At 40.3% G+C, this 14,801-nt stretch overlaps 2 protein-coding genes across 2 annotated transcripts in view; one reads left to right on the forward strand and one right to left on the reverse strand.

Moving 5' to 3' along the window:
- Positions 1 to 13,158, reverse strand: part of LOC108798107 (40S ribosomal protein S29-like) — a 16,020-nt gene extending 2,862 nt beyond the window's left edge. Inside the window, exon 1 of the mRNA XM_018569823.1 lies at positions 13,153 to 13,158. The gene's annotated coding sequence lies outside the window, so the exon portion shown is untranslated. The remainder of the gene's footprint in view (positions 1 to 13,152) is intronic.
- SCARF2 (scavenger receptor class F member 2) overlaps positions 1 to 14,801 on the forward strand; it is a 160,421-nt gene that overhangs the window by 105,581 nt on the left and 40,039 nt on the right. Inside the window, exon 7 of the mRNA XM_018569822.1 lies at positions 8,709 to 8,812. Within this exon, the coding sequence (XP_018425324.1) occupies positions 8,709 to 8,812 (104 nt within the window). The remainder of the gene's footprint in view (positions 1 to 8,708; positions 8,813 to 14,801) is intronic.

Here is a 14,801-nt window from a genome sequence, read left to right on the forward strand (position 1 = left end):
CCAATAGCAAGCTGGCTATTGCACCCGCCCACTGCCTGCTGTCAATCAGCATGGGAGGACCTGATAGAGAGCTTTGTCCTTCAGGCCCCTCCTCTGCTGATTGACAGCAGGCAGTGGGCAGATGCAATAGCAAGCCTGCTATTCGCTACTGCAATTTGAAATATCCTATAGCAGGCTGGCTATTGCTCAGAGCATTAAAATAAAAAAATAAATAAAAAAAAGTTTACAAAAATAAAATTTAAAAAACAAAAAAATGTTAAAAAAAGTAAAATTAATAAAAATTAAAAATGCAAACAAATAAAAAAATTAAGTTTATAAAATAAAATTAAAAATAGAAAAAAACTTTTTTTTGGTGTGTCATTTTAAATAAAAAATGTTGTATTATATTATAATCTTCTGAACAACAGGAACAGACAGCAAAACAAACGTGACCCTTCCCTATGCTATCCAAAACTAAAAAAAAATTTTTGGGCTGGAGTTCCATTAAAAAAATTTACCTGTTCAGACTTACATACAAATTCAACTTAAGTACAAACCTACAGTCCCCATCTTGTATGTAACCCGGGGACTGCCTGTATATATAATTTCAAATCAGGAAGGTTGTATTGTGACTATTACACCTCTTAATCATCTATTGGTATGAATTGGAGGGTCACCCACTCATCCCTTTCTTTCTGAGATACATCTGTCGTGTTAAAATATTCCTCACTTTGTCTTCCTTTTCCTCCCCTCCTTAAAGGGAACTTGATGCTCTACATTCCTTTGTTTTGCATTGAATATTTCTATTCCTCTCTCACTCTAGATTACTGTTAAGAGGACTGTTATGTTATAGATCCCATCTTTTCCTGAAGTCAAGGGTTAAGGGTACCCTTCTACTAACACCAGTTATTCACTGGCTGATCTTTTGGTCAGTACATACTTTGCCTAAGATTCCTTTCCCTGAGGTCAAGGGTTAGGCATCCTAAGGTTTGGCCCTTACCTTAAAAAACGTTTTTGTTTTGTTGAGGATTTTAGCTGTTGGTTTATGTTTTTTTCAACCTATTTTTTTCCTTATGGTGGTTGATTGGTTATCCTCCAAATTCTTGATTAGGTCCATTATTATTTCAGATAGCAGTCTCCCCCTAGTGGCAGCACCTGCCCTGCTCTGGCACACCAGATTCTTTCTTCAATCTTTCCTTGTTAGTAGCAATTTTCATATTTGCTCCCCTTTTTTCATTTAGCCTTATTCAGGCATTATTTTCTTTGGATATTTTTCTAGCAAGATTTTCACACCTGTTAGATTCGTCATTGGCATTTGTCCCCCTCAGTTGGATTGCTTTTGGATGTCCAAGAATAAATACAGTCGTGTTTATCAATGAAAGATAGAGAAAATAAGATTTTTTTGTACTTATTATAAAATCTTTTTCTTAAAGGCCATTGAGGAACATAGGTCCCTTCTATGCATGTTATTGATCTTATGGACTGCTTGCTTACAAACCTGAGGCATCCTTAGCAAAGGCAGGGTTATACAGGGACTGGCTTATTGTTTTGGTTTTTTTTGGGGGGGTTGCCAGTATCCAACCCTCCAGAAGGTGGCAGTTTCCAGGAATAAAAGAAGTTCTGTTTCTCTCAATGGACTTCAAGAAAAAGACTTAAAGTGACATTAAAGTAAAAAAAAAATGTCCCTCCCCCCATGTTAATGTTAGCACTTACCTTAAATGATGTCTCTTAATCCGATCTTCTTCTTCTTTCCTGATGTTTTCATCTGTCCCTCCAGCGGTGCGGCGGCTCTCCGATCCAGCGCTGACTGCTCTGTCCCTCCGATCCAGTGGTGTCTGCATGCGGGTGCATGCGTCCATAGACTTACCTTGCGTCTCTGCTCGTCTCCCGGCCGAGAATCCGAACTGCGCATGCACCCGCCCCAAGATGCTTGGCGGCCGCCTGGACAGTTTCGTTTTCTCGGACGGGAGCGTGCAAAGAAAAAAAAGGTAAGTTTAAACCGCTGTTTTAGCGTTTTTTGTTTTTTTTAACTGTTTGCCTATATCTACTGCTTCATAGCAGTAGATATAGGCAAAGAAACGGGAGGGTTTAGAACCCCTTTAAAGGAGAATTATGGGCTGAGTGAAAAACACTCATCCCCATAACTCAGTCCGACCTGTGAAGTGAATGAAGTTGTCACAGGTGGGCTCTATTGATCGGGAAGTCAGCGAACACATTCCGACGATCTCTGACTTCCCGATCCTCTCCCTGCAGGGAGCGGTGACTGTCAGTGACCACGCCCCACAGGGATTTCCCCCTTCCCCCCTCTGTTTCTCCAGCACTGACTGGAGGAACGGATAGGGGAGGGGGCGGTCACAGCTGGCTCTTCCTCTCTAAAATCAGCCAGGGGGGTGCATCTCGACCGTATTGTCCATCCTGGCTGCATCGCGGCTCTACGCTCTCGGCATATAGCGGGCCTGCTATATGCTGAGTTTTGGGTCACCGGAAGACTTTAGTATATGTCCTCCCATGACCCTGAAGAGAACTATGGGCAAAAAAGGTTGCCCCATAGTTCTCCTTTAACTTATTTTTTTGCACATGATAGGAAGATTGAAATGACTACTAGTCTACCCACCCCCATGTAACAGATGAACAAAGGCAAACAAAGGCAAACATGTTTCAAGAGCAGCTTGGGTGGCAACTATGATTCCCACCATAAATATAGTGGAGTGAGCATAGCCACCCTGGGCAGTAAGTGTGTTATTTGCAGGATTTCCAGGTGACATTTTTTTTTCTTTAAAAAGCCCTAAAGTGATATTAAAGTCAAAATGGTTTTAAGCTATTTTCTATGATGATTATATAACTTAATGTTGTTCCACGCAGAGGCACAGCAAGGCAAGACTCTCTCCTCCCCCTGATCTCCACTCCTCGCTCCTTCCTGCCCATCTCCTGGCTAGCAGATGGGCAGGTGCTGGAGAGTGTGCTGTCCCTTGTGATCTTGTACTGGACAGGAAGTTCAGGGAAGCTGAGCTGAGACTTGGAGCCAGCTGTTCAGAAACATGATGATATTAAGAGCTTGGGCTAAAATGTAAAGAAATACTTTTCTGGTCAATGCATATTTGTTTGATCTGGATTCATTATTGAAAAAAAGTTTTAACGGTTAATACTGCTTTAAAAAAGAAAATGAATTCACCCACCTAATCTAAGGACCGGTAAGCTGCAATATATTAGTTTTTGGTTTAACTACATTTTTCTTAATTATGAGTCTCTACACCTTTAGTAAATCAATCCATACTGAATAATGCGGATATAGAATGGCTGAACTGAGCTTTGGGTCTTTATATAACCTCATTATATAACTCTCATTAGGACTCAGTTCTGCTCTGCTCAGTGATCTTTTAAGGCTGGGTTCACACTTAGGCGACAGCGTTTTTGCGCGTTTCTGATTTTGTGCTTTTTTTTATGCTTTTTGTGAGCAGATTGTAGCCCATTGATGTTAATAAGCAAATGCGCACAAAAACGTGCAAAAATACAGAAAACGTGCATTTTTAAGTGTTTCCAATTAAATCCATGGGGCCAAATGAGCTGTAAAAAAAAGCTCATGTACTTTTTACAGTGACAGGCAAAACGCTCAGATGTGAACAGCGCCATGGGGGGCATATTTTTTGAGCATTTGTTAGGGCAGAAAAGGGGCGCTACAAAATGCTCCTTGTGAACCATATCAAAATATCATATTTAGTTTGTAAAGGTAGCATTTGAAAACAACTGGTAAAAATACATTACTGTGTCAACAGCTGTAGTTGACTCACTGTCAAATTTCTTCTCATCCAACATAAAGAAAATTTTCCTGAAACACTTCTGTTCTTTAATATAGTTAACTAAATATATAATACACTCATACATATGGTTATTATTAGTGTAATATTTACCTAGCCTCCAGGTTAAAGTGTAGCCTATAAATTAGTTCTATAAATTTCCCCAGCATGGACTGCTTATTTTTCCTTTATTCATAATATTACTAACTTAGCTTCACCCAGTGCGCACGGCTTAGTGTAAGAGGACTGGGCCTGCATGCGCATTCACTGCAGGTTGTAACAGTATATGTTGAGAATGAAAACAGCTTTTTCTAATTGGAATTCATTGGTACATTTTCTCTAATATAGACCACCTGTTTTTTATTTACAAGGAATAAAAACCTCTGGCTATTGGACAATTATACAAATGGCTTACATGGAAAGCAAATATTCAAATAAAATAAACTCGCTTTAAGCTAAATATTACTATTTTATCTCTTAGAGTGTAACTCTAGCTGAGGCTTTTACTTTACTTTTTTATAGAGATCAAAATGGGTAGAACTATGTATGCACCGAAATTTCATCCACCGAAAGTACCATTTTGTGGCCGAAATTATGGTGCATCTCTAGTTATTCTTCTCCTCGCTGGGCGCTGCGCTTGTTCCCTCTGACACAGAGCAGCATCCAGTGGGGTGGAGAGAAACTGTCAGTAGGCTGAGTGGGGCAGGAAGAAGAGCGCTGTGAGCGTGTCACAGGAGGCTGAGCTCCCCTCCGGCACGGCCTCACTACGACTCCTATGACAGGCAGAGACTCAGGATGGAGAGTGGGGAGGAGACAGCTGTCAGCTGTCACAGGTGGCTGAGCTGGTGGTGCAGGGGAGAAGTCAGCTGTCAGCTGTGTCGGGTCACAGGAAGCTGATCTCTCCTCCCCGCACCACCAGCTCAGCCTTCTGTGACAGCCAGGAGAGCAGAGGAATCAGGATGGAGAGTGGTATACAAATGCTCAGCGATCAGATCGCTGAGTGTTTGTAAACAATTGAGGACATAATATGTTTACTGTGTCCCCAATCTTGAATGAACAGGAAGTGCTCTACATCACTTCCTGTTCATTTATGATTGTGGACATAGTAACCCATACTGTTTTAACAGTTTATGAATTTGCAGGAGCACTCAGTTTAGAGGCTTCCTGTTCATTCATAAAAGGGGCTGCAGAAAAAGAAATGTAGGACTCAATCTCTTTTTCTTTGTTAAAAGGGAAATATCAGGGAGCCTGTTTAGACCCCTGGTATTTCCCCAAAGTCCCCAACAAATTAAAAACAAAATATATATAAAAAAATTTTTTAAAAAGGTTAGAAAAAAAATATTTTTGTTTTCGGCCTGACAACATTTTTAATTTTGGTTTCCGTCTGAAAAATTCATTTTGGTGCACCTCTAGTTAGAACTCCTGTCAAGTTTTGTGATTGTCTGCGTTCTGTTGCGGAGATTTGCCCCTTCCTTCTTTTCCCGGAGACACAGAGTGTGAGTGGAAATTACTCCAAAGTGGGGAGCCTTCCCCTATTATAATAGGTTATACATGAAACCCCAATGCAAGTATACATGTATACAGTAGTATCTGAATGCCTCATGGGTGGCTCATAACATTATGTTATCATGTCACATTACAGATCATTCATCTCAGTCTTCCAAAAAGGTCTTGGTTTTTGGCTGCCTGCAGCATCTTTGTTTATAGGACATGTGTGGAGAAGATTTTAAACAACGTATGATCCTATTGTGATTTTGTGCAGTTGATGAGTGCTGTGATCTATGACATTTACCTTAGGAGAAAATGAAATCTTGGTTTTCCTTTGAAAAGAAAATGTCATCTTGATACCATCAATGAAGCATGTGATGACTCTCCAAGATTCCGTTTCTGTTGTTTTCTTATTATTTCCGCTGTGTTTCAAAGCCACTCTGAGTACCTCATGAGGACTTTGATATTAAAAAGCACTCGCTTTAAGGCTTTGTATGTCTCTTGTGAACTGTAGCATGCTTAACATGAGGAGATCCAGATTTGTAATCCTAATTAAAATGTGTTCTTTATGAATTCCGAGTAAAAGCACAGCCTTTTATATTGCAAAGACTTGGCCATCCTTCCTTTATTGAGAAGCAATGTTTGGCTTCTTTGAATATAATAATTATGCCCCTTTACATTGGTGGTCAGTGAAGAAATGCCCATTACATTGCTGGTCAGTGGGGAAATGCCCCCCTTACATTGGTGGTTAGTGGAGAAATGCCCCCTTACATTGGTGGTCAGTGAAGAAATGCCCATTACATTGCTGGTCAGTGGGGAAATGCCCCCCTTACATTGGTGGTTAGTGGAGAAATGCCCCCTTACATTGGTGGTCAGTGAAGAAATGCCCCCTTACATTGGTGGTCAGTGAAGAACTGCCCCTTACGTTGGTGGTTAGTGGAGAAATGCCCCCTTACATTGGTAGTCAGTGGAGAAAAGCACTTTCACTAGCAGTAAGTGGAGAAATTGGTGATCAGTGAAGAAATGCCTGCTTAAATTGGTGATCAGTGTAGAAGTGACACCTTACATTGAATGTCAGTGAGAAACTGCCGTCCTTACATTTCTTCCACTTCTCATTCCTTTAAGGAACCCCTAACATCACTGAAGGAACCCTAGGGTTCCACAGACCTCTGATTGAGAAAGCCTGGTCTAGATACAGTTTATCCCATCATATTATTTAGCAGGTACTACAGAACTACAGCATTCTAAGATCTTGTTTTTTACTAACTTACTTGCTATGAGTTTTAGTTGTTGGATGCAAGTATCAAATGAGATTCTACAATAATTGCAAGATTTGATTTAGCAAGGATTGGGGAACGGAAAGCAGGAAGTAAACCTTTGCGAAAATGAAATACACATAGCAATTGAATAAACAGGATAATAAACATTATTCTGGAAGAACATTTTATGAGAACCATTTGTTGAACACAGAAAATGTACTGCAGTTTCTCTTGCTGAGCAAAATATTAGTCATAAGAAAACACAGAAACCGCTATATACAATGAGAATCACAAGACAATGGTTACTGGTGCTTACCCTGGATCCACATGCCCACATTGTTACAGTATGCTGTCCTGCACATCTGGATCTCTGTGTAATTCATGCCTTTGATTGTTCCTGTGTTCATTGTTTTCCTAAATAAGAAGTGATGCCAGTATTAGATATGGTTGTCTACTCCAGCGAAATACATCATCCGCATATGCGACTTAGAAATTACCGTGCACTTCCATTACGGAATTGTTCTGCATAAATGTCAAACTCCATGGGAAACAGTCTAAACATATTATCAAGCACGAAAAAACAATGGTATAAATGTGTTCAGAGTTGGGGATCAGAGTCATTTCTCCTTGTTATTGTGAATTACTCTACTTGCCATAAAACGGAAACCGCAGTTTGCCCAGCATACGCCTATTAATAAAATAAATGGAATTGCACACTGGCATCAAGATGTTTTTACCTCTAGCATATTGTGGTATTAACAGACATTTGTTTTCTCTGTATCATGCCCATGTGTCAATTCTGAGCTTTGTCGCATCTACTGCGTATTTAGAAGATTTTGAACCACATTTGTAATATTTGCACGGAATTCCCTCGGAATTAATTCTAGAGTTATGATTTTTTTTCACACATGAAAGTCCATACATGGAATATATTGTGCTAGATTTGTTTTTAGCAAAAATAATTTATTGGGCTTCATATATCAGAATAGGTTTTAAAAAAACATGTATTGCCAATGGCAACCATTTATATTCTTCTTTATTTCATTTTACCAGCCTTTACCATGACAGATGCAATGTGATAGGTTGGGAAATAAAGACAATTCTCCTCTAGACACATTGAACAAATTAACTCTGTTAAATTAGGTCTCCAAAGTGATGCTAAACCTGATATAAATGCGGTCCTGTAGGGCAAGATTAAGGTAGATGTAGAATTATGGTTATGAGTCAGTCATCAATGTGTGTGGTTATCGGGCAGGTAGCTGCTCATCAAAATTATAATTGCTTAATCCCAGTCTGTTTCTTGGTTTGGATGTTTAAAAATCATGCTGGCTATTTACTGCTATTTACTATTTTATATCAGCAGTTTGTGTTGCCATTGAGAACTGTGTTGTTAAACCTTGTTTATTTATCTTTTGATGGCTGCAAAGTTCCTTATATATTTTTTTTTTCCAAATGTTTTGATTAGATTTTGAAGGTTATTAACAGACAGTTCTGTATTACATTATCCCAAACATTGGAGTATTAAATAGAATTGCAGTGAGCATACTCGTAATATACAGAATAGACATAGAAAGGTAAAAAATTCAGTACAAAGTAAACAAGGTCGGTAAAGAGTTCCGGTATATAGTAGGGTAAGAAAACTACAATATGAAATGTGTCAGCCCGGGGGCCTATATCAAGTAGTCCATGGTGACCATATTTTATCAAATTTATGCAGGGCAGATTGGCAGTGTGCCAAAATTCTCTCATAATTGTAATGCATGTGTGTTAATTTTATGACAAAAGTTCCTTATATTTTTGAAGAGTTAGGTGGTTTTCATTTAGATAGCTAATCTTAGGCATGGGGCATATCACAAGACTTTGTGAAAAAGAATCTGCCACAAAACAAAGTTCCTGTGTTAGAAGCCTAACTCTTGGGCGGCACACTTGGTCTGGTGGCAATGCTCAAAATTAGTAGGTTCCATTTAGAATGGACGGGTTTGGTTGCACAGCACCAGTTTATGTCCCAAAAGTCAGACAATAGTAGATTGTACCTGAGGCTTCTCACAACAATAGATCACTTCTTTACAAGAATGCTTTGTACTTTAATATCTACTCTGTGGATTCACTGTATATGTATGTTTTCTGGTTGTGGTATAGAGGTCGCTGTATTGAAACCAAAACAACGTTGTCTTTTTTTTGTTTGTAGCTGCAACCTAACCTGCCCTGCTGGCCAATATGGTATTAATTGTGACCTGTCTTGTAACTGCCACGACAATAAGTGTGATCCCATTACTGGAGCCTGCCACATGGGTAAGTTTACAATGATAATACTACACACTGTGTGAATATTAACACTACCATCAAAGGCTATTTATACAAATTATATAAAAATGGCTTGGCTGGTGTTATTGTTAATTGCTGCTACAAGGTAAGAAATGCAATCTGAATTCTTTAAGGTTCTTCATGCCGCCTTGGCAACCACCAAAAAAACTTATAGCATATACTGTAACATATAGTTTGAAAGCACATAGTAGAGAAAGCATAGTCCTATTTCCACAAAACCAAACTCACTTTTTTCATGCTGCTGTCTTGGGGAGCTGTGGCCACTATAAGAAAATAGAGACAGTAAGGACTTGTGAGGTATGGCCTTGATTTTCTCGACTGTTATGTATTGGAATAGTTGGGAAATGGGTATAAAGATTCAGAATTGGATGGTAATTGTTACCTGTAATTTTGACCTCTTAGCCCCCACCTTCAAAATATTAATGAAACCTCTACTTATACCCAGCCCCATTTATCATTCCAGGACACAAATCATTCTGGTTAATCTATTAAAAAAGTACCAAAAATAATTTCTTGTCATAACACTTAGAAGTTCACTTTTTTCTCATTTCACATGAAATTATGAAGTGTCATCACTTCATTTTGGGACCCACTGTATGTAACTTTTACTAGAGCAGTGGTAGTGTCCTTTCCAGAATGCATATGTGCCAACTTTGTGTGGGCAACACATTTAATAGGAGTTGTTTTTTAAATGATGCTCTTTTAGCTTGGCAGCTTAGCTATATGTATGAATGCCTTGCCTGAACAAGCATTTGTTTGCACAGGGTATGTGGTGTGTCCAAGCCACTTAGAGAGCATTGACCACATATGCAAAAAAGGTGATTTTGTAGATCTGTGAACTGTTCAAAACTTGGAGGAAATGCTCTATCCAGCAGGCAACACCACAAGCATTTTATTTATTCCTCCCAGGACACCATTCCTTGGCTTGCAATATCTGGCTTCAACCATCTTGTAGCGGGAAGAGTGCAGAAAAGAGCAGGCCTTGCCAACTGCAAGGCTGATTTATTGGACTTTAGAAATATTTTTTTACCATAATCTTTAGTACAGTGAGCTTTGCTTGATGATAAAATATGCTGAAAGCTGGATTTTATATGATCAAACAGCACACAGGTTTTTCTGCTATTGACTTGTTAATGTTTTAATAGTGTTGGATAATGATATAAAATCTTCATTGAGGAGAAGGGGTTTTGGGTCAGAGCCCAGGAGTTGATGTCATAATTGTAAATCAAGCTCAGAAAAAAATTTACTTGGAAGGTTTAAAATAAATCAGAAAAGTTTATTTATCTGAACCAGAGTGATCCTGCAGTATTCATTTTCTTTATTTTAGTGTCAGTAAACCCATATGAACATGCGTGAGTAGTGTATATTGTGAATAAAATATTTCATATATCGCCTAATTTTAAATCTGTGATAAGTTTGTCATATGGTCTTTCTCAAGGTCTTTAGTGATCAATGAGAAATATGTGGGAGGAGCAAATAGCTAGCATGTGACCATTGGCCTGGTCCACACAGAGGAGACTGGTGATCATGTGACTGGTAAAATAAACAGTACATAATACGGTCCATGACACAGTCCATACAGTCCATGACATGGCGCCATCCGTGTTGTCACTTCAAGCACCATCATCTCTTCCAAGGTCTCTACGCTGTATGGAGTGCAGGTGATTTCGTATTATCGATGGTAAAATAAACAATCCAAATATAAATGGCATTATTAAGATTAGTATTAAAGCTAAGTCATGAAATAAGTAGTCTATTTAATTCTTGCACATTAAAAAAACAAAACATTTTTACATTCTTCTGAGCTGTCCCACGTAATACCTGACATCATGGGATGGCTTAATGATTATAATTGACAGTGAAACACTTCCTCTTTGCTCCGCTTTCTTTTACGCCCACATGACCATTGTGAGTTGCCCCACATAATGTGCAGTAGAGTCATGGGGGAAGAAAAGCTGGCAAGATGCCAATGTAGAAGACTGGGAATCACTTGCAGTAGCATTACCAATCTGCATAAAGGGTTCTGTTGAACTGGTAGGATCACCAGGTCAGTACAAATTAATGATTGCCATTGTAAATAAAAGAACAGCGCACATAGTCAGGCATACATACAGATACAGACATATAGAAAACTGCTATGTAGTTCACTCTGCAATCCTATATAAATCACAGAATGGTCACTGTAATACATTTTTCCTGCAGATATTTCCATGTAATTAGCTAATTGCAGTTGCAAATTATTATATTTTTGAAATTATATCTCATTGGTGCATGGTAATTGGCAATGTACCTAGGGTTTTAAGTAGCTCTAGTAACTTTATTTAAAGGGACTTATATTGTTCAAAGCCTGCATGGCTATTACTGCTCAGTCACTTATGACCCTTTCCCAAAATAATGGTGTCATTCTCTCTCATGGCTGTACTCCCGAAGTATTTGTTTATTCTACATTTTTGAAAAACCATCAGGGAAACATAAAACCTTTATTTGGCTTTGTGGTGGCAGCTGTTGTGCTTTACTATGAATTCTTGTAGGAGTATTCAACCACGAAATCCACAGAAATAAAAGATATAATAGGTTGTTATGTAATAAGGGCCTGTGTCGGCATCCTTTTGTTCGCGTCAAACTTGTTTTGCATTCCAAAAAACTTGCAGTCCAAATTGGGATATTTAATGAAGTCAGCATATTTTGGATCTACTGTGTACCTTCTTTCAGCTCTGACACCTCTGGATACTAAATACTAGGGATGCACCAATACTATATATTCATGCCGATACTGGGTATTTACTTGTACTCATGAAAGTGCCCCAATACTAAAGGCTGACCCTTTAAATTTTTAAACAAGAGCGGCTGCCTGAGGTCCCATGCTTTCTGGCAACCTCAGGCAGTCTGCTGGAGACCTTGTGGAGGCTGTCTTTTACTGCACCTGTCTGGGCACCACATCCCCTTCTCCTCCTTCCTGCTGTTCGCAGAGATCAGCACAGCCCTGGACAGCCCTGCACCCACCCGTACATGGCACAGCACCTGGAGACCCGAACGCAGCCCTGGGGAGATACGGCACAGGGCCCTGGTGACACACACATGAAGCCCTAGTGAGACGCCGAACAGAGCCCTGGTGACAAGCCATATGCAACCCTGGTGAGACCAAAACATAGCCCTGGTGATACCCACATGCAGCCCTGGTGACACCCACATGCAGCCCTCGTGAGACCCAATCGCAGCCCTGGTGGCACCCACATGCAGCCCTGGTGACACCTGAACACAGCCCTGGTGACACCTACATGCAGCCCTGGTGACACCCACATGCGGTGTGGTCAGTCCTGGTCAGTGGCAGAACTACCAGGGTCGCAGCTGTGACTGGGCCCTGGTGCTGCACCACTGTCCTAAAATCATTGGTCTGCATTGTTTTAGAAAAAATGTAATATAACACTTTAAAAAAAGTATCAGTAATTGCTAGCAGCGAGAACTTGAGGAACAGTACTTGTATTTGGTCTTGAAAAAATGGTATTGGTGCATCCCTACTAAATAACAATCTGACTTGTTCCCTGACTTTCATTTTCTTCACCTATCATTTAGAATAAGTCCTGAAATCCTGGGGAGAAAGGGCTTATTTCACTGCTTGCATTAGTTCCCTCATCCTTGAGCCAGGAGCTTATTTTGTCAATTTTCAATAAATGTTAGCCTAACCTTCTATAAAATATTAAAACCTAGTACCTCAATAGCTAGAGGTAACAACCACTAAAAACAGTACAGCTGCTACAGAGCCACTGAGGCACAGTCTACTGTATGCAAATAGGCAAGGAGGTCTATTCTATATCTCCTACCAAGTACACCCACCATACTAAGTACCAATAATATTACCTCAATATATAAACTCCAAAAGTTAAATAACAGACATAACTAGTGATGATTCGAGAAAAAATGTGGGAGTAGTCAACTGTTTAGCAAATATAAATGGAAACAAATATTCAGACCTCCAACACCAGTGGTACTCAAACCCACAGAAGTCTCGCCACAGATATATAAAAAAAATATTCCAATTTTATTATACTCCATAATTAAACCAAAATATTACAGACATGACATAAACTCCCCTTCCAAAAAATTTCCAGGATGTTATATATCCTGGTACTACAATCGCTGTCTCTAAAGGCACAATCTAGCAGCTTCTGGTTCTGGATAGTGTACTCCTCAGCTTTACCCTAGGACCATACCAGGACCTTGATAGAGAGATTATATGGGGTAAGCTTGTAATGTTGCTTCAGGCACTTGATCCTGCATTTGGTGCTCACCTTGACTTGTTTTGCAACATGATGAGTTTGCCGCAGGGTTCTATACTCTATACAGGTTGCTGTACCCCTGTCCCTGAAGACCACTTAGATGATCTCACTTTATCTACATTTTTTAATTGGGCACCTTCGGGATGGCCAGGCTTCAGCCTGGGCATCCCACGGAGTGGCCCTATAGGTGCAGACAGAGGCCATGGTCCATGTGTGTCAAGATGGCAGGCACCTGCACAATAAAGCCTACTGGAATGAAGGCTGCACAGGTGTCCAACATCTTGGCACACATGCAGGCCACATCTCCTATCTGCGCCTCCTACACCTATACAGCATAATGATCTCAGGACATTACAGGTCTTCCTGCTGCCTACAGTGACTGGTCACAGAAGACTTAACCCTTCTATTCTGCAGTGTAGTGGTTGTGAGTACCCTTACTGGGATGCATTTGCTTATGCTGTGGCAGATCAAAGGCACAAGGGGAGCACTGCCAGCTCACCCTTAGCCAATGGCTCAGGGGCTATGTCCCCAAAAGGGTCTACTTCCACAAGCCCAGACTGCCAACCTTTAGGCTAAGTTGTTCCCCTCCTTGGACTCCCTGGCCCCTTCAGTGACACTACACTCCTGCTTATCGAGAGAGGAGTTTTCTGGCACAGTGTCTAAAATTATGACACAACAGTCAGCCCCGGCCTCACAATATGGGGGCCGTTGGCCCGCTCATCCTCTCCTCTAGATTTTAAGTCTGATTTCCCCTTGGCTTCTTCTGCACCTCTTGAGCAGGTTCAGAGGGCTTGGTATTTGATGAGGTTCAATCAGCAATATCCAATTGATTAAGGGTTTCTGAAGAAATGGGCTGTTCAGGTTATAGATGTGGCCATTTCTTGTCATAACAAAACCTTAATGGCCTCTGTTGAAGACGTTCCTCCATTTAACGGCCATATGGATAAACAGTTTGTAGCCCTTTTTAAGGCCTTGTTTTCCCTTGCAGGTCATGCATTGCAATCTGCAGTAGCCGTCTGCTCCAAAACCATGGCTCGTGATCCTTGATTCACCCATTTTAACGCATTGTGTTGTGCTCCAACAGCTAGAGCTCTTGCCTGTGGCCCTGCACTATTGTGTCAATGGGCTTGCTGATATTTTTTGCCAGGTATTTAGAATGGGACCTCTTGCAGTACATATAGAGGAACCTTTGGCCCAAATGCTGGTCTGCGGAGCTCCCTTGCAAAGAATTGCCTGGTACAGATGCCTTTTGAAGGGAGATGTCTTTGTGGCAAGTCCTTTGACTCCTATTTTAAGAAAGTCAAGGGGATGGGGTGTATGACGGAGTGGAGGAATAACCCTTTTGCCCCAGAAAAAAGAAGGGGAGGTTCGCCCTATTCTGGATCTGAAGTTTCTCGGGTTCAAAAATTCCACATCAATCCTCCCAGGTCAGTCATTGCTTCTTTTCATCCAGTGGATTTTTTGGCCTCTGTGGACATCAAGGATGCTTACTTGCAAATGCCCATTTTTTCCAGGAACTATTATGCTAGGCAGTCTTTTCAGCTTGACTGTGCTAATGTCCAATCTTGTGAAGGTGGCTGCATAACCCAAGGTTCCAGAATTCCATAACCCTGTGATGTACGCCAATAAAATGATTTTACAAATAACAGAGAAATCCATTTTTTTTCTTCAAAACTTAT

This window comes from Nanorana parkeri, unplaced genomic scaffold (assembly GCF_000935625.1).
Source record: "Nanorana parkeri isolate BGI_ZX_2015 unplaced genomic scaffold, ASM93562v1 scaffold1404, whole genome shotgun sequence".
Taxonomy (NCBI): Eukaryota; Metazoa; Chordata; class Amphibia; order Anura; family Dicroglossidae; genus Nanorana; species Nanorana parkeri.